The sequence below is a fragment of the Zonotrichia albicollis genome, chromosome 3 (genome assembly GCF_047830755.1).
Source record: "Zonotrichia albicollis isolate bZonAlb1 chromosome 3, bZonAlb1.hap1, whole genome shotgun sequence".
Classification (NCBI taxonomy): Eukaryota; Metazoa; Chordata; class Aves; order Passeriformes; family Passerellidae; genus Zonotrichia; species Zonotrichia albicollis.
The window spans coordinates 90,460,357-90,481,015 of NC_133821.1; the positions used below are offsets into that span (position 1 = coordinate 90,460,357).

General features: G+C 37.1%; 1 protein-coding gene across 1 annotated transcript in view; it reads right to left on the reverse strand.

The window, feature by feature from the left end:
- Positions 1–1,563: 1,563 nt before the first annotated feature.
- Positions 1,564–20,659, reverse strand: part of TAF1B (TATA-box binding protein associated factor, RNA polymerase I subunit B) — a 45,878-nt gene continuing 26,782 nt past the window's right edge. The window contains exons 9-15 of the mRNA XM_005487208.4: positions 13,303–13,450; positions 11,100–11,277; positions 10,749–10,795; positions 7,898–7,988; positions 7,375–7,445; positions 5,244–5,469; positions 1,564–2,226 (exon numbers count right to left, since the gene is read on the reverse strand). Of these exons, the coding sequence (XP_005487265.1) occupies positions 1,998–2,226; positions 5,244–5,469; positions 7,375–7,445; positions 7,898–7,988; positions 10,749–10,795; positions 11,100–11,277; positions 13,303–13,450 (990 nt within the window). The 3' untranslated portion in view covers positions 1,564–1,997. The remainder of the gene's footprint in view (positions 2,227–5,243; positions 5,470–7,374; positions 7,446–7,897; positions 7,989–10,748; positions 10,796–11,099; positions 11,278–13,302; positions 13,451–20,659) is intronic.

Genomic DNA, 20,659 nt, shown 5'->3' on the forward strand with positions numbered 1-20,659 from the left:
TAAATTAATCCTTTATATATACACTGAGGTGTCTTTTAGATAGGTAATTCAAAACTTTAACAGATATTACAGTAAAAAGATTGAGATGCTTTCAGTCATTTGAGCCAGCACTGTTGAAAAGAGTGACAATGTGTATTACACTTCTATAGATTTTTAACTGATACAAATATTCTTCCAGAAAAGTACAAACACTAACTTTACCAAATACCTACAACTATTAGTAATTCATTCAGGTGAGGTCAAACATAATAGGGGATGGCTAATTTTAAAACACAAACACAGACACAAGAGGTGATTTAAACTGCTATGTTCCAAGTCCACTAATGTAAACATCAGTTCAGACACACCTCGCCAGAAGTCTGAGGTATCTAGCACAGCATGGCAGTAGATGTAGACATGCTGCCCTGTGCCCACTTATGAAATCTCTTAACACATACAACCAAGTAATAATTCAGTCTCTTTCCTCTTCCCACATCAAGCACAGTTTAGTGCTCTATGGCTAAAACTATGCCTTCTCATCTGCCTGTTAGTCACTTTATAGGACCATTGCTTTAAATCCCTGTTCTGCAATAATTAACTAAAATACCTGAAAAAGCAAAAACTTTCACCCAAACTGTGTCTTTTGTGTCACCCCAAATCAGGACACCGTATTACCCCCTGCCTCTATTGAGCTAGCCAAGCCTCCTGGTTTGCCAGTATTTCCATGTAACTATTAAAACTTACTTTTAGTAGTCCTGTCTGCCCTGTTTGTATGTGAAATACCACTTCACCACTTGCTCCAGACAGGTAGGGCACATCACCTCTCCTATAATTCACCTGTTCCCAATTTTTAAACAACTTCATGGTTTAAACCCTTCGCAATCTACTCACTGAACCGATTACCCTCCCAGATTACATCTCATTGAAGCCCTTGCTCAGGGAGGAAGTCATTACTCTTTGTCAAGTCTGCAGGCACCATTTTTCTTAATTATAACAATGCTTAGGAACAGTTGTTGGTTTTGATCAAACAGATTTGGTAAATTCTGTACTCTGTACTGATGGTTGGAAATGATGACTTTAATTTCATTGAGCTGAAAGCAGCATAATTCATCTGGGTATCTACACAGCATCTAGGTTCAATATATCTATATTGTTATGGTGTCTTTCATGGAGTGGCAGCACCCAACTTCATTTACATGTCCTCTGGGACAGTATAAAAACATGGTGCATAAATAAGATCCAGCATGAGAAACTGGTGGAATGGCCAGGGCACAAGCTGCTGAAGATGCTGCATTATAAAGTGGTCAGAAGAAATTCAAAGCTTTAACAGACTTGCAAAAGAAGAATGACAGGAGGATCTGGCAGTTAGGATCAGATTTTATAGTAGGTACAAAAGTATCTGCAAAATCTGTGAAGCCTGAAATGGAACTTGGACCTGAAAGGTGTTAACCTAAATGAGAGTCTCAGGCACAACAAGAGACTGGGAAATATACAACATGCAAGGAAATGTAGAAAACAGTGCCAGAGTTGTTCCGGAACAATTGGAATGCTGTTTAGAAATACTAAAGAAAAAACTCACTGCAATGACAACATTAAACAACTGCTTCTTTTATTTGTTAACATAGTATTTAAAAACAAAATAAGAAATAGAAATATATTTACTGTCATACAATGGTAGGTAAAAAAATAGGTATTTTAATTGCAAAATCTCACAATGTAATTAGATGCTAATGTCATGTCCAGTACACTCAAAATATGTACAATTATGCCCCAAAAAATGGTAATTTCACAGCTTCCTGTAGGCTCTGATGCAAATTAATGAAATAAATGGTCATTAACAGTTTCCTTGACAGTTTCCTTTCCCAGTAACAGTGACTTAAATTATAGATAAAATGACACTAAAATTGAAGTACAGTAGTCGATGTCAGCACTCCTATCTTTACAAAAAATGTCCGTAAGACAAAAGAATCAGTGTAAGTTCAGATGTAATACCATGGTTTGGGATCCAACCAACTAATTTATATGGGTTTAATACTGGAGGTTTTAGGCCTTTTCATCTTCCTTAGCACTGTGTTGTATTTTAGTTTTTTACAGAGTTTTTTATTAAAAAGTCTGTGTTCTATCATACACACCTCGTCATGGATATAAGAGGGTTGAATCCTCAGAAGAAAAGAGAACAACCCTAGCACAAAATGGTAACTCTGGGGAAACTCCACTTCTCTGTAATGAGCCAGATGACCACACAATCTGAAAAGAAATGGAGAGAAAACAAAAGCCCTAAATTACAAGTACATTTAGTATTTAGCTAGCATTTATATATTAAACTGTAATTAGAGACAAACTTTACACTTTACCAACAGCATAAATCACAATTCTAGTTTACAGTGCTGATTCCTGTGAAGTGATCCACTCCTGCAAAACCATGAAGTATAGGACTGAACCAAGGTATCTTCAGAGCTGGTGCAAACACACTAAGAAGGAAAAGCCACTATAGCTCCTTGCATTATGAATCAGGATCTTACTCAGCCAGGCAAAGAATACATTTTTTGACTTTCAGGACTAAATGGAATCACTGTTTGCTCTTCCAGCTTTTAGAAAATGTAGCAAAGTCTTAAAATGACTACCTCACCCTATGTTTTAAATTTCTAAGACTATCCAATTCAAACACCTTAGGTTCTTTCCTCTGTTCTCTCTCCACAGGGTTCCCCTCTCATCTTCCTGACACTATGTCATGGGATAATAACCCATTCATTTATTGCCCATTGCCTTTGTGTGATAAATACAAATTACATGTATAGAAACGAGAGAAAAGCTAAATTAAGTCAATGGAGTAAAAGAGTAACATAGGAAACACTCAAGCAAACACTGATGAGGTCAACAGAAAGTAATTAGTGCTGTAGCAGCCTTCTGCTTCATTATTTTGTAGCTTTTGTGGTTAAAATGTTAATGAAAATGATGATGTGATTTTATTGATGAAGTATATAATGAAAATAGCAGACTAGATTTGCTGGTAACCAAACAAAAGATGACACAGAGGACAAGCTGCAGAGATACATTAAGTTCACCAACTTAGGTTGGAAAAACACCAAACTGGATAAGGCTCAAATTTAGTTTAAAATACTACAAAGTTTCAATTTTTGAAAAAAGACACTGTACATTGCTATGGGGGTTCAGGTGTTAGATTCACCTATAAACTCTATACATCTTCTAACTTACTAGGTATTGCCTTGGGATGTGGAGAAGCAGTTTAAAATGTTCCCTGTGTCTGATTCAGAGCAGCTGTCTTAAATACTCACCAGAACAACAACTGGAATCTGTCTGTCCCAATTTACAGGTAAGTGTGCTAATTACTAGACTATAAAGTCATTTGCTCGCTCCCTCTGGCCCAGCAACCATTTACATTTTACCTCAAACTGGAGGAACAGCCAGACCTGTCCTGAGTGCCAGGCAAGCTGCACTTCAGGGAGCACAGTCTGCTCAAAGTCTCCCAAAGTCTGGCACATTGGAAACCCGCAACTAGGTCTCTCATGCCATACATCCCATCCTCTGCCCTACCTGACACCTCCCAAAAGAATTACAACATTTTTCACACACTGTAGTACCTCATCACGTATGGAATTGTACAGTCCTTCAGCTTGGAAAGACTTTTATGAACATTGAGTGCAACTCCTGTCACCTAAAGACTTAGGTGTAATAGCTTAGGTAGAATATAATAAATAGAACAATAGAATAATAGAAAACAACAAATAGAACAGCAAATCAGTTTAGAATCCAGTTTAAAACAAAGTTTTAAAATAAAACATAAAAAACATTTCACCAAGCATTTGACTGATCTCAGCTTTGCTGACACTGTAATCGTACTTTAGTCCCAGGAATAAAGCATTATAGCAGTCCTGTTAGGCCATGCTGATTTTTAAATATAGAGAATTTGTAAGTTTTTTTTTAGTTCTATTCTACATACACAGAGGATAAACCCTCATATCTGAGGGAGTACATGTTGTTTTCCAATGTTAAATAAGTGTCAGATGTATACTTAACTACTTGCATTGCAAATGATATAATGGGAAATTTAACCGGTAAGAATTTAAATTCAAATCTTGTTTCATGAAGGCTATGACAGTTTGCCATTAACATTTTAATATATTACATATGAAAATATAGGTTTAAAAACAGACTTTGCATGGAAGATTATTCACACAAGCATACACCAAAATATCCACTCATTCAATGTGTACATAAGATTTACGCAAATCTGTGGTAAAAGGATTATTACCTCTACTCCCTTAAAAAAAAAAAAAAGTTCTTATTCATACAAAAGAATGAATCCATATAACCAAACCTCTTGTAATGCAACACTGTGCTTACACTATTCCAACCCATTTATGTCACCGTGGGTATGTGAAAAGTAATGTGAAAAGGAAAATAAAGATAAGCAAATAAATCCACTGAAGGACAGAAAAAACAGCATACTCATAAAACCCAGCTATTCTCAAAGGGAATTGAATGCTTTAAAATCAGGACCAGACTGCACAGGGGATATTGATCTCTGAATACCATTTCAAATTATATACCAGATAAAGATATCACATGTTACTCAACAGATAAATGAAATCTCATTTCACATGAATGTAACCAAACCTTCTTTCAAAAAAAAAAAAACAACACTTTTCAATAGCATACATGAGAAATTCAGGAGACTCCAAGCCAGCTACAGAGTTGATCTTCTTCATTGATATTCACCAGTACATTCCTCTTCTGGATTAGGGTTTCATAATACAACCAATAGCAGAACCAAAGTCTGGTATATGATCCAGACGTCATTGTGATTAAGGCCATCAAAAAATCAGTATAGTGATTTAGAAAATTAATTTTCTGTGCTTTTTTAGAGGCCAGGGAGGAGAGGAATGAGACTGTTTTTCCATTCTCTGGAGAGCTGCATCCCAAATATTTTTATAAAACACTGTAAAGAAATGAAGTGAGTATTTGCACCTAGCTGCTACTCTTGCCATGTGACTCTAGTTGTTGATTTTGTCTCATCTCTCTTCTCATAAGCTCATTTTGATCACTCTTCATGTTACAGTTTGTCTACTCACAGTCCAAGACTATCCATTCCTCACACACCCCTTTCTAGAAATGACTGTAACTGTATGTGAGCACATAGCTGTGCACACACCCTGTATTTGTCATTTGCAAAAATGTATGTACAGGACTTTCTTTTCAGGAGAACTTTCCAAAATTTATTTAGCAAAAATGTGAATACTTACTTCTCATTACACAGTTTAACTGTACACAGCCAATAGTCAGGGTTCATGACTGTCAGTAAACCACATTTTTCTTGCAAAACTCCCTTCAGGCTATGCCCGTGAAAACAACTCCCATCTGTGTTTTCTTCAGACCAACTTAACTGAAAACTTGAAGGATTTGGCTTTTCAGCACGTTGCACTGAACCAGACAGCTTGCCAAACTGATTTTGTAAGTTCACAACCATTTCTGTGCAAAGAGAAACAAAATAAACAAATGTAAAACTACTAAGTATCAGAATACTGTTTAGAGGTGAGTAGTACAACAAGAAAATGGGGTATTTGTGCTTTTTAATTTTTTTTTTTTTAACCTCTGCATGAAAGACTGAGAAATCCTGGAAGTCTCTAGGTTATCTCTGCCACCCTCTTTGCAGGTTTTAGTGAAACATTTTGAAACATAATTCAAAATGCTATGTCTTTTATACCTAATGATTTTAGTAGTGGGGCACTCTAAAACATTCCTGCAGGTAAAACCTGTAAAATCCATTTGATACTGCCAGGATTTTTATGCTGATAGAAAGCACACTCATACACACATGGATTGAAGGTTAAGCTTTTCATGAAGCAAATTTCAACTGGTAAAAAACCCAACAATAAAAAACATCATTCCATGTTTGCCTGCTGCTAGTGGATGAACGACAAGCTTTTCTAAGTTATTGAGGTTGAGAAGGGAAAGAAGGTATCATGATAGATCAGCACACACTGTATGACTGCCTATGCCTTGTTTCTCTAAGATAAAAAGCAGGTTAAAAAACATTGTTGGAGCTTTAGCTGCTTTTTATGAGCTGTATTTAAAGAAACACATTCATGTAGTGAAAAAAAAAAAAAAAACCACAGGGAAAAAACCTCCTAAAATAATCCAAGGGCTGGGAAGTTTATCTTTCAAGATGACACTAAAATCTATGATCAAAATCAAAGGTTCAGGAAGGTTTCTGAAAACCTGTACCTTGTACATAAGTGTTCTAGAGCACTGTCTCTATTGTGGTACATTTGCTTTAAGATCAATCCTGCCCAGTTGCAATTATGTGATATTCCTGCTCACAACGTTATGATAAAGCCCTATAATCTAAGTGGTCCTCTTCCAGCTCCAAGAGAAGCAGAGCCAGAAGAGGAATCTCCTTTCCTATAAATGCAGGAATTAAAGGGCATCTGAGTAAATAATCAGCTTGAAATGAATACATCTAAACATGATTTTCCATGGAACATGACTTGATGGCAGGATCACTCCAACAGGATTTTGAAGAGTAAGTACTTAAACAAACCCCCACTGCATTCTTGAAGGAGAAATCCAACATGTGTAATTCAAACCAAATAGGATTATACAACTTGTTTAGAAGTCCCTGAACCAGTCACTTCCAGAAACTGAAAACATATAAAAAGAAAAATACCACTTGCCATACTTAATATGTCTCTCCAAATACCTGCTGCTTTCTGGATAACATAAAATGTAGAATGAAGAACTCCAGATCTAATTTGGCTGAATAAAATTCTGGTTTTCCTTATTTCTGCAGACAACTGGGGTTTTGTGGTTTTGTTTCTTTGCTTTTATGTCAATACCAACTCCAGAAACTTCTCACAAGTACTTCCAGAGCTACTAAAATTCAGCAGCTGTACCTGCATTCTCACCACATGGTGCTGGCTACGCAAGTAAAGCCTTCCTTGCTTTTTGCAGAGGATTGCAAGGAGTGGGAGAGAAGAGGGACATGCAAGATCTACCAAAGGACATACTGGGATATTCATACCAAAGTGTTCAAGAAACTAAAGGAGGAAACAGACAGGAAAGCTACAGAAGAACGACAACTCATGAGGAACAGTGACATAAAGGCAAACTAGAGAAGATGAGGACAAGAGCACTCATTCTGAGACATGGCTCAGTAGGTTGTTGGGAAGACTGGCAAAGGCAGTTTCAGCCATGCATGTTTGAAAAATTCTAGCCACAGGTTGTAAAACAGTACTACATTAATTGTACCCAGAGATGAAAGAGAGGAGACAAAATATTTTAAGATGTAAATGTTATCAGTCACAGCTGAAGATCTATGATGGGAAAAGTTGGAGCAGATTTCTGTGTTGCTCGGAAGAAACAAAGTTTACTCACGTCTTCTCTTTAGAACTTTAGATTTATTCTTGACTGAATAAAACAATGGCTTTTCACATCTCCACAGATACCTACCAGTAAGAGACATAAGAATTGTTAACAAAAAGAAAGCTGGACCAAACGAATAAATGAATAATAAATTATTACAAATACTGCTAAAGTTTTAAATTAAAAGCAAAATAATCTAATGCTTAGTGCTATTAAGAGCCACTGCCCCTCCAACATATAAAGGAAATCTTTCTCTGAGTAGGCAAACCAAGGCATGTTAGCCTAGATCTACTGTAATCAGTTAATTGTTCAGCTGTATAAGCTATTTTTCACAGTAAGTGAGCATTTAATAAATAACCTGGATAAAGCTTATGAGTATAAATAGAAAATTAAAACAGTGATTTAGTCATTCTATTCACTCAAACGTGGTGAATGGATATATGGAACAAATTCTAACTTTTTTTCATTTCTGTAGGGATCAGAAGTTCATGCAGAACTGTCTACCTTAAAAAAGAAGTACTTAAAAGCCTCTTACTTGGCTTTTTCTTCATCCAGTTTCTTTTGCTCCACATCCAAGGAATGTTTTACCACCTCATACCACTTCTTGAATTCAAAATATGGGCCCCCTGAATAAAACATACACACTTTAGTTTGGGAAGAAATGAAAGAAATGACAGAGAAGGTCTCCAAGCACTTAGACCCTGCATCTTGCACCTGTATACAAACTAACCCAAATGCTATATGCTTAAAGAAAACACACTTGATCTAATAATTCTGTAAGAAAGAGAAACATAGAAATGAGGTGAAGAGACAGCATGTCATAGGAAGTGCAAAGAAGTCCCATATCTTAGGTTTCATTGATTTAGCACAAGTCAAACCTTTTCCCTGTCTTCTGGAAAGGTAAGCCTAGAAACTACCTCCTCTCTACCAAATCAACTAGTTCTCCACTGTGTGGAGTGGCCTTCAACCGTTTCAAAGTTGAAATCAAGGGATTAATGAAACTATGCATCAAGCTGAAGTTTAAAATAATAAAATCTAAAGAAGATCAGATGCAAAATTTCACCAGCTAGTTTCACCAGCTCCCCACTGTCTATCCCACTACCTATGAAATCTTACAGGGCTGGAAAGATAAACTAGACAATGGTCTTCATATCAGTCTCTCATGGTTTGGAGCACAGGAACTTCACTTGTTGATATGTGAACAAGCATTTACCAGCACATGCAAAAACATGAAGACATAGGACATTTAGCAGCACCTTTATCACTGATCCTCCAAAGAGGCTCAAGACTGAAGCAGACCAACTGGGATAAGAATTCCAAACAGAAATATGGTGTAGACTTATATATTTAAAAATAATCAACCCTTATCCATGTGGGTGGAATATCTGCATTGTGAATTAACCAGACTTTGCATTTCCCCATGGCCTGAGCTGCACTGCATGCGATGCTTGCGTCATGCTCAGCTTTGCCAGCCAGCTGTTCAAACTCTCCTGAAGGTGCATACACTGTTCTTACAATCAAACTTATGTACCTTTTGTATTATTTGCATTTCTGCTGTTTGTATTATCCTGCTTCAGAGAGTCTAGATTCTAAAATCATAGATGGTCTCAAAAAGCAAGAGATACATGAAAGGAACAAAGACCCCTCAGCAGTCATTAAAATTCAAAGGTCTGGATACAACTTCTTTTATCAGCTCCTTAAACCCCGAGGTTTAAGTAAATACTCCTAAATCGCTGGGAGAGCAGTGTGGGAGCCAGTAGAAATTGGTGTTGAACTTTATATGAATTATTAACATCTGTCACATGCAAACCCATTGTCAGAGACACAATGCTGCACTGTAATAACCCTTCACCTGGCCAGTACTGCTGGTCTGACATTCATGTAGCTGAGCTGACTGGAAAATACACAGCTCTGATACACATATACATATACATCTACATAAATCTCAATCACCTTTTATTTGAACAAAACCCATGTTCTGTGAACTGCACACATGTGGATGTGTGCAGTTCACAGAACACACACAGTAGGTAACTATAACTACATATTGTACTGCTTCTAGTGTGGTTTGAAGAAATGTAGGAGCTGAAATACTATTTTTAATTTAAAAAAATTGACTAGAGAATGGATAGTAAAGTTGAGAATGGAGTCAACATAAATTGAATCTTTAAAACTCAGTATTAACCATTATTCATTTAAGCACTCTAACTTTGGGAAAGTGCCAGAGGCAGTTTTGAGCTCTGGCACTGATCAGTCATCTAACAGAAATTCTCCCATCAGCTCCTCTGTGCAGCTGCTCACCATCACCCCGACATCTTAAGCACAGGGACAACAAAACACAGCACATGGATCATTTGCACCAGCAGATTTTAAAGTAAAAAAGTGGGCAAAGAATGAGCTGTTAATTCCCAAAGGCAATGAGACTTGTTAATAAGGGAGAAACCCCATTAAGACATTAATGAGCCTGAGCTTGTAAAGCAGTTGCACAACTCCTCACTCCTGTACTCCTCACTATCATGTACTTCAAGTTTTCAAGGGAAGTAAAAAGGAAAATAAAAATCCACCATAAGTTTGCATTTCCACCTTAATGTGAAAATTACCAGTTTTAGTTAACAGGGACGTCTCTAGTTACAGCAGTAATTGAGCTCACACATGACTAACACCATAATTTCATTATGGACCTAAATTTTAAACAAAGCATCAGAAGGGTCAGAATGACCCAAAACTGGATAAAAGGCCTTGCAGATAAACTGCAACACATCTTGGATCTTATCTTCAACTGTGATTTGGATCAGGCCATGGAACATCTTCCTGAAGATTTCTAATCTCTGATTTGGTCTTTCTGCCCTCAAAGAACCATGTTCACACCATTATCTTCTCCATCTTAATTGCTGCTAGCTTCTCCACACTCTCTCAGGATTATTTGGACTAAGAAACTAGATTACATCTGAAATATGTTACACACTAAGACATTTTATTTAACAAGACTAAACAAGTTTGGATTTTATCATAAATGTGGTTTGATGCCCCTAGTAAGTATCTGCTATTTACAATCAAAGTGTGCTCCCTTTTCACAGCGTATCCATTCATCTCCACCTACCACACATAAAACTCTAAACCAAGAGGCAAACATGCACAAGTAGAAGTAGAAAGGCACCCAGCAAAATGTGTACCAAACTCCCCTATCCCAAACAAAAAGAATTGTGCAGATACACTGAGGCCAGTTTACATGAACAGGATCTACTTTTCTCTCCAAATAAAATTTCCCCTTAATGAATGACAAAAACACATTTTCATGATCAATAAGAAAAGTCTTTCTAACCCTGATTGCAAAACAGTTTCATTTACAAAATCATTACACTGCTTCTACTAGAATATTTATATACCTTCTGTGTTATTTTTATTTCTTTCTTCAGCAAACTCTGAAAGTAACCTGTAAAAAAATTTTTAAAATCAGGCTCTTTTGTAGATCCAAATGCTTCACTTTTCACATGAAGTTCAAATACAACAGACAAAAATGTCATCCTAATTTTACTCCAAGTATCAGATAAAACCCAACTAATTTTAAAAGTAATTAATATTTCATGTTTAAAATGCCTTCAAGTGTATGGTTTAAGCCACTGAACTTAAGTGAAATTCCAGTGGTATAAATTTAACTCTAAAGAAAGAATGATCAGAGACAAGCATTTGCACTACTTGAAATTTGAGGGTTGCTACAGATTTGTCTGTACACTTACCATTCATAGTGATCATCTAATAAAAACAATAATTTGAGCACAACTACAATAACTGCTGCAGCAAGAACATCATATTTCACTTTTCTTGTTGACTTATTTCCAGGTGTTAGAGTCAGGAAATCCACTTCTCCAATACCAATCTTTTTCACCACTCGACAAGTCCAATTATGCAATTCATCTGATTAACATAAAAACATAAAATGTAAAGATAAACTAGAAATGTTTTTACAGTGCAAATATGTTGGGCGTTGAGGAAAACACTGCTTAGGTCTTTCAGGACCATTTGACAGCCATATTTTTTTGGTTGAGGAGTATTTTTGGATACTTTTAAAAATACTAGGCAACCTTCACTGTGCTTACATGGAAAACACTTGTGACTTATTATATATTCATATGGAGAATAAAAAAAGTCACATATTTAATAGTGCTTTGATGTTACTTGAATAATATAGTGAGATCATCCTGAATATTCTTGCAGGAAAGCCTACTGCAAATCCACATAAATAACATTTTCAAAAAAAATGCCCAAAAGCAAAAAACTTGTCGCAAACTTTTTTCCTGCATGTTGACTGACCAGGCCTGGCTGCACAGAGGAGGAGCAGGGCTGGCTGCAAAGCAGCTGGCTGTGCATGCAGAGCAGCTTGGTGGTGGCAGGGCAGCACTGCTGCTCCCCAGCAGAAGCTGTGCCAGGGAGATCCAGCTGCAGCCCCACAAGGTACACAGCAGCCTATCTATACAGGCTCTTATTACTCTGCTTATTTTTCGCAGATACAAATCCCCCAAATTTCTCACCTTTCCTGTTCAGCAAGAAATACAGGAGTTGATTACATCACCATCAGATTCCACAAAGGTTAGCAATGTATGACTAAGTACAACCTTAATCCAGCTGTACTTATACCCTCTTGCTGCTTACAAAGAGTTCAGAAGGAACCTGTTTTCAATCCTCTCACACATAACAGTAAAAGTCAGAAAAAAAGTGGACACTAAATTTTCTTATAAATACTAGAAGCATATTTAATTTAATTTCAGATACATAAAATAGTCTCTTAGTTGGTATTTAGTGTCCTTTAACACTCCCAATTCATTGCCTTCTTTTAGGAGTTGTTAGACAACAGCAGCAGCCCTTTTCAATTAAAAAAAAATGCTTATACATGATAAAAATCTAAATTGCATGGAAAAGGACAATATATTCCTTTTTTGCAGTAATTTTCAAGCAGTACTTAGTTTTGCATTTCTCTGTAAAAGATCTGAAAATAACAAAAATGCAGCCTTTTTTTTATTGAATTGATACTTCACCATCTGTAAAATAATGTCATCCTCTATGGGATCACAACACTGGTGTAAAACTACAAAATCAGAATTACCACTCCAGAATTTTAGCCCTAAACCTTTTGGTTATCATCTCTCCATTCAATTGTCACTAAATAGAAAAACCAAACACTTTTATTCATTGTAACTAATTGCAAAATAACACAGTAACTCCCTCCCCTACTATGAACTGTTGGAATGTTTTGAGAAAAAAATTTACAGGCTACTTGTCTGTTTAACTCATCTTCAGTCACAAAGATATTTGACAGAAAATTTGGTAACCTAACAGAGAGTTCACATACTAGGACATACTGGTCTTTCCTTGACAAGTCAATATTCAAGACTTCATTGTAGGACAGACAAAAAAAATCAATACTTATATATAATTTCAGAACTAAAATATAAATCAAGTGAGACAGAAGCTGATCTGTCACACACCATCAATATTAAAATAAATAGTAATATACAGTATTATATAATACACAAAATATATTCTTTGTTAAAGAATATTCATCCATTACTACATATGAGAATTTCAGAGCTAAGCAATCAGGTCCCAACTACATTAATAATTTATCTGAAGTTAATGTATCACATGGATTCAACAGGCGCCTTTTAGTTCACATGGATACTGAAAGATTTACAATGAAGTATCCACTCCACAGCCTTACAGAACCAACATCAGAGTGCCCCTGCATACCTGGGCCCATAACACAAACTCTAAATGTTTGAGGAAGGTGCTTTCTATAGAAAGAATATCTTTCAGTTCAAACTGAAATGGGAATAAATTAGAAGGAAAAGAGCAGGCACTTTGAAGTAGTAATTTAAGCCTTTTTGCTAGAGTTTAATAAACCACAAAAAAATTTTATCAGTTCAGGCTAGGGAAAATATTTACCAGGTAAATTAGCTTCCATCAAGTACTTCATGCACAGCATGTCTGGATGAAGAAAGCAGCTTTCTGTTATATCTGGAAAACGAGGCAGGTCTAAAAATGCTGCAAGCTCATGCATTTTGTTGAATACTTCTTTATATTCAGGCCACGACTGCAAGACAGGATTGGAGGGGTTATACATTTGCTCTATTACCATATCTTTTAACTATTAAAAATTATTGATGTTAAATTCGGAATTGTTTAATACAGGATTATTTATACAGACTCTTTTAGCAAACTATGACTAAACACACATGCAAGAATGGAGCCACTTACATTACAGTAAATTACAGCCATTACAGTACTGCAAAGAGAAACTGCTAGTTTTAAATCCCATGAAATACAAAAGGAAAAACCAGAAAGTTGCTTCAGATCTTCCACCACCTCACTACATTTCTTCTGAAATGCTCATTATGCATCCAGAATCTCCAAAACTGAGAGCTTTGGGAAAAAAAAACAATAGAGATGTAACTGAGGGTGAACTGTCTAAAGAGCTGGGAGGTCAGAGAAGCACAGAAGGTGAAGGCTGGCAGGGACTGCTTGAGACCACTGGGTCCAAGCCCCTGCTTGGGTCAGTTCAACCAGGCTGCCTAGGAGCATATCCAGTCAGAAACTGAACATCTCCACAGATGGCAGCTTCCAAGGGTTGTGGGAAATCTGCTCCAGTGTTTCACCAACTCCAAAGTACAAAGGAAAAAAGATTTTCTTTCCCCTTATGCGTAAATGGAATTTCTTGTATTTCAATTTGTGCCCTTTTCCTCTCATCCAGTCACTGGATAGCACTAAGGAGGATCTGGTTTTCCTCCTTTGCAGCCTCCTGCAGGCACCACACCATACCTGCCCTGACTATCCTCCAGCTCCAGCATGAACAGTCACAGCGCTCTCAGCTCCCCTCATCTGTCAGGCCCCACTCCCCCATCTCCAGAGCCCTTTACTGGACTCTCTCCACTGCATTCATGTCTCCCTTGTACTGGGGAGCCCAGAGCAGCACCCAGCACTTCTGATACACCTCACCAGCGCCAAGCAGAGAGGAATGATGCCCTGTCTCCATTGAGGACTTGTGCAGTCACCAGAACTGCTCAAATCCTAGCGACAGTGACCTTGCAGTGACACCAGCCAGCTGCCTCAACACTTGTGCAGCATCTCATCGCAGCCCATGAACCTTCATATGTCCACTTCATTCACATATCCCCTAAACTGCTTCTTAAAAACTGAGGGCAAAAAAACCCAATCATCACTTTAGCCTTCTCCTTGGTTTTTGTAATCATATTCCCATTCAGCACCAGGCCCATATCCTCTAGAACCCTTCCACAGAATCTTTCATGTTATTTAGTTAAAAAAAAAATCCATATTTGCATATTTATTAGTGACTATAAATCTGAAATTCTCTTTTTGAAACCATTGGCTGCATGAGAAAGTTCTCACAATTTGTACTGAGGTTTGCTGCTATAGGAGAATATAAATTACAGCAAGATTTTGACATGTTTATTCATAATGAACTCAGCAGAACCTGAAGTTTGCGTAAGTATGGATCTGAGGTTTGACCCTCATTTCACAATACCTGAGCTGCTTCATTAAATATTCTTAATTTTCTGTAGTTAAAATGATTACTTCAATTTACCTCTAAAAGCAGCAATTTCAGTTGTTCAGGCTACTTCAACATTTTAAATGTATAAAAAGCAATGATTTTTTTGCCTTAGCTAGGGATTTTTCTAATTCAGCAGAGCACTTTATCATGTATTCATATTTTATAAAGTCAATTTGTAAATTTGGAACCTTCCAGTAAAAGAAACTTAGCAGGGCTTTACATTTTGTGCACATCTTCAAAACTTTCCTGACGAAGAGTGAGTGCAGGCTTCTGCTCTTTTTTTGGTTCAGATTACAGAGTAACTGTGTTTACAACAAGACATGATGTGACCTAATGTAGTTTTATTCAATAATTTGCCTTCATTTATTTTAATATAAGCTCTGTAGCCAATGCTCAAATTTTGTTTTGATTGATTACCACCAACATTACGCTCTTTTTAAATGATCTCCCCTCAGACTGCAGTTCAGACTTGCATGAACACATGCTAAGGCCAATGAATAATTCTGCTCTCACCTACTATTACACATGTAACTTTTTGTAACAGTTAGGAAGTTGTATCATGTTCATTACAGTTTCTAAACAGTGTTAAAATTGGCTTAGACTGCTCCAGGACTATTTTGAGAAACAAGTAAAACTTGCACTACCAGAGCTCTGCAGAAGACCAAGCTCACAGTACTTCCCATTCCTTCTAAAAAGCAGTGCTAAATTGAATACCAAACCAATCTTGGAACAAAACCTGAATCATATGTAACTTCTCTAGAGTGTACTGGGAGAAAAATTAAAGTCCCACATAATTCAAATAAGAACATTACATGAATACTATTCATAATCAGATAGCAAGGAAATATGCTTTCCCCTAATGAAAAGCAGTTGAATTAGTAGCTTCTTAATAATATATCACAGGTGAAAATAAATGAAGACACTGGGAATTTAGTCATTTGAAGCATTCCCATTCTCAAACATCAAACTATCACCAATAGAGTTATCCAAAGTCTAATCTGACACTGAGCTACTTTAAGGAATACAGATCTTAACTGGAGGACTCCAATAGACACCTTTATCACCTTTCACCTTGGCTTCCCTCCTTGCACCAGGGCAAGGAGACAGCTTTCCTGTCCTAGGTATTGGTCAATCAAACCTTCTTCCCTCTGCCCACTATCTGCTTTTGGTTCAAAGCTTTTGTTTGCAATCTGCAGAAGACAACTGGGTTCTTTTTCAAAATGGCTAGAGAATGCTTAACTTTGCAATGACAACCAATGCTTTTTTTTTCCTGAAGACAAAAAAGTGGTATAAAAACTACAAATAAAAATTAAGACTGAGAGTTACCACTTAGATTAGTTTTAAAACACTGTTAACGGACAAAAACTGTTCTTGATGTGTGTTCATAAGAGATCAGAAAACACTTAGAATGTGCATCCTAATAGAAGATAAAGATCAACCAAATCAACTGCTGTTTCCCAGGGTTTAAAGCATAAGCCCAAAAACATTCCCTGTAGTAGTCCCAACACTGTGCCACAATGGTGAGGCTGAACTGAACCCCTGCTTCCAGCAGCACAGTCACCTCTGGAACTGGGAGCTGCAAGCACAGCCACATCCAGCACAAGGTCACACCTGCCTGGGACACAGCACAGGGCTGAAAGGCCAGGGCTAAGGACACTGAAGGGCTCCTGCAGTAACCAAGCACTGGCTGTTTCACCAGTCACTGTATGCCCTGTTCATACTCTGCTTAACTCTGAAAGAGCTGTGGGTTCACATAATTTGACAAATTATTCTGTCAAATTTCAAACATATTGGGAGGGTTAAAAGAGAAAGAACTCCCAAATTCCACACAACTGACACAGCAAATATTGAGACAATATTAAGTAAAGATGCAGCAAACAAGCAGCCTCAAAATTAATAAAAGTTACCACCTTCTACTCACCTATGTATCTCTGAAAAAAAAGAACCTGATAAAACAAGTTGCCTTGGAAGTCAACCAGCAAATTCACTAGGAAAGCAAGATCCAGAGCCAGGGCCTCCCTCTTTTAGTTAAAAAACTCTGCCTCCAGCAACCCATGATTAAACCCCAAGGGAGGAGTACTTGGACAATAGAGGACAGTGTTAGATCATACGCCACACACCTTCCAAGTATAACTTTCACTTATCCAATCATAAATTAAAAACTTCAAGATGTATTTCTGTGGTATATATTAGGACAACTCCCCTGTCCATCACCACATGAAGTTACTAAGTTCTCACCTTGTTTTGGGAACCTGGGAAACACAACAAAAACCACATATAAAACTCAAGTTACAAACCCTTAAGGGCACCTAATAATTCCAGGAAGACTGACAAAAAGCCCTTTTAAAGTTATTCCACCTGCTAGTCTTTTCAGGTGTTTCGCAAGCTGGGATTCCTCCAAGACTGATCAACAACGCTGACAGAGTCTGTAACTTGTCCAGATGGGCTACTGAGGTTGCCAAGACCTTTTCTTAAGGTTTGTTTTTAAATCTTTGTCTCTTATTCCCACATAGGACAAATAAGGGCACTCCAGAAAGCAGTACAGAAGATTAGTATTACTTGAGAGTACTTTCCCCTGCTCCCTGAGCACAGGAGAACAAAATACACATTGTTGAGTCAGTGAAAAATTGTCTATAACAAGATTTTCATAATGATAAATATTCATTAAACTATTTAAATCAGTTGTCTTTATCTTTCAAAGTTACATGGCATTTTTCACCTGTATTAGAAAACAACAAACTGGTTTTCAGGAGCAGAGGAGCCAAACTATTAGCATGATAATCAGATCAAGTAACAGGTAATTGTTTTGAGTAAGCCAAGATTGCAGCCTCTCCTACTTGTTTGGACAATATCAGAATATTGCTGATCAACAAGCAGAAAACAGTATGCACTGGCTGGCTTTCTAGAACAATTTGCAGGCTCCATAGTTTCTTGTTTTAAATGTGGTCTGACTGACTCTCTTCTTGGATAACTGTCTAAGCCACTTCCTTCACCCGTGTCAGGACAATATCCCATTACTTACATATTCACAATATTCACAACTCAGCTTATGTTATAATGATAATGTTCTACTATTTCTGAAAATAAATAATTATACAGTTATTCTAAATTCTTCATTTTATATTTTCCCTTTCATCTTTCTTTTCTGTTCAGTACTTTTTTGCAGCACAATTCTCTTCCTTATCCTTCTACCTGTGCATTTCCATCCTGGGATCCTTTTTTCCCCATGCCTGCACATTCTCTGAAGTTTTACCTATGTACATTCTCTGAAGTTCTACCTGCCTTCTGCTGCTTATATTCCACACTGGACATTTTTCCCAAGGGATTTCTTTAATGATCATTTAATACTGGAACCTAATAAGATCTGACTCATTTTTTCATTATCAGCTTTTTGTACATCTTAGGGAATCTTCTAATGTTTAGAGTTGGATATGCAAGGCTTCATAATTTTTAAGATGACAAATTCAACTTGGACTGAGTTTGAAAAAGAGCGTACTAAACTTACCAGGAAATGGATTAATAAAGCCATTCAATTTGTAGGTTTGGAAAACAACAAGTTATGAGGGTTGAGGAATGGGTTTTTGCAACACAATCCAGAATTCTGCTTCATACCTTGTGTAAAGCAGGGCATGCTCGTAGAATAAAATAAAATATATTTATTGAAAAATAATACACCAAATGGCTGCCCTAGTGCATGTAAAGATCTTTGAATGCTGGCTTGATTGAAACACACATTCCCAGGAACCTAAGCTGGCTTTACATTTACATAAGGTAAAATCAGGTACCAATAATGAGCAGAGCAGTCAAGTTCTCTATGGCACCTGGCTCACCTTACTTTGCTTCTGCTGCTCAACTGGTTCACATATATCTGGTCATCTGCAGCATGAGCCTGATGTGGGATGACAGCAGCCACAGTGCATGCAGATTGCACAAAAGACTTGACAGTAGAGACAATAACTGTATTAAATGTGAAATTTACACCCAAATTAGTATTTAAAACTGAAGGAAATTATCTTGTGGACCAATTATTACATACTAGATCATTAACATGGTCACAAATTATATTTTTCATGTTTTTTGTATATTCTTACAGTACTACTAATCTAGCTACCTCCCATATAAACCTACACCAACAAATACTGCCAATTTATTTTAAAACAACATAGGTTTTCCCCCTTGCCTGACCTCTATCCACCTCTCAGGCACAACCACCATCACACCTGAAACAGCCACAAACGAATGTAATAGCCATCAAACACAAATTAAAGGTATTTTAACATCGTGTAGCACAATGAATACAAACTTTGAAAAATAGGAAATACTGAAACTTTTTTTTTTTCCATTTAACCTAGCTGGAAAAAACTTAATGTAGGCAACTTTGTAATGGTTAGATTCTGAGCAGTCTTTTCAGGAAAGCCTTCTTTGTCAGAGCAAAATGTATACAGAAAAGACATAGGCAATATTTGAAGAGACTCTTTAAAGGTCCCTTCCAACACAATCCCAAACAATCTTGAGATTCCATGGCATAGTCAGCACTGTCACCACTGCTGTATAGAAACATCCCAGGCTTGTGATTGGCTGGTGAGTGTGAAATTGGACAGGGAGGAACCCCTGCCCCCTGCTCCTGCCTCCTTTCCTCAGTCACATCTGAAACAGGAGAACAGACTCCAGGAGCCCCACGTCTGACTCAGTGCACTCATTTTTACATGGACTGTATTAACCATGAAATTTACACCCAAATTAGTATTTAAAATGAGTGGATAGCATTTAAATGAGTGGATAGATTTCTCCAAACCCTAATATCCATGAATCACATAGAGATGCTGATGTAACAGTGAGAGGGTGTGCCTGGAATTATTAAAAGGGAACCAAATGACAAGAAGAAGACAGTGAAACTGCTAGAACTCCATTTAGGTAACTGCAAAGAAATATGCATCTCGTGGATCTTCTTCCATTAGAAAGACAAAGAGACCAAGCACACAAGTAAAGCTGCTCCTTTACAAGCCTCCTATCAAGCAGAAGGAAGAAACAAAAGGAAATCAATTTGTTCACCTGAGAGGCAGACAGGCTGCCCAAGTTATCCATCAGGTCACATATGGGCAGAAGGGAAGAAAAAAACAGTCAGGATAGTTTTTGAAAACCACAGAAATCACACTGGCAGGCTCTCACTTCCTCTCTCCTTTTAATAACTGTCTCAGCTGCAACAACTACTACATCCTAAAATCCCAAATTACTCCTGGTCATTGCTGTAGAGCAAGTGAGAAGGGCCTTTACATAGCAAAAAAGATTAATTTTAGAAAATGACTCAGTAAACAAAGTTTATATCCTTTTGAGAGAAAAAAGGTGCTAGACTGCATTAAACCGATCCAGGCAGTTCTTCTTTACTGAAGAATTCAAGATGGCATGAGGATGAGCCAGCAACCTACATACAAAGAAAAAAGCCATCTGAACGTCTATTACCGATGTACTTCTTTACTAGGGAAAAAAAATATTTGGCTGCCTAACAGGCTTTTTAATGGGCTACTTTCAGAGGAAGACATATTTTTCATTACATGATTCCTGGTTAAAGTGGTTTTTGAATAAATGAGTTTCAATATTATTAAACCATGAGAGACACGTGCTTGAGCATTACATTGTTCATGCTCACAAGCAAACTCAGTCAAGTATCACTTTTCCAAAAACTGTAGTCTTTCTAAAAACACATAGAGGACTCCAATAAGGAACTGAACTGTC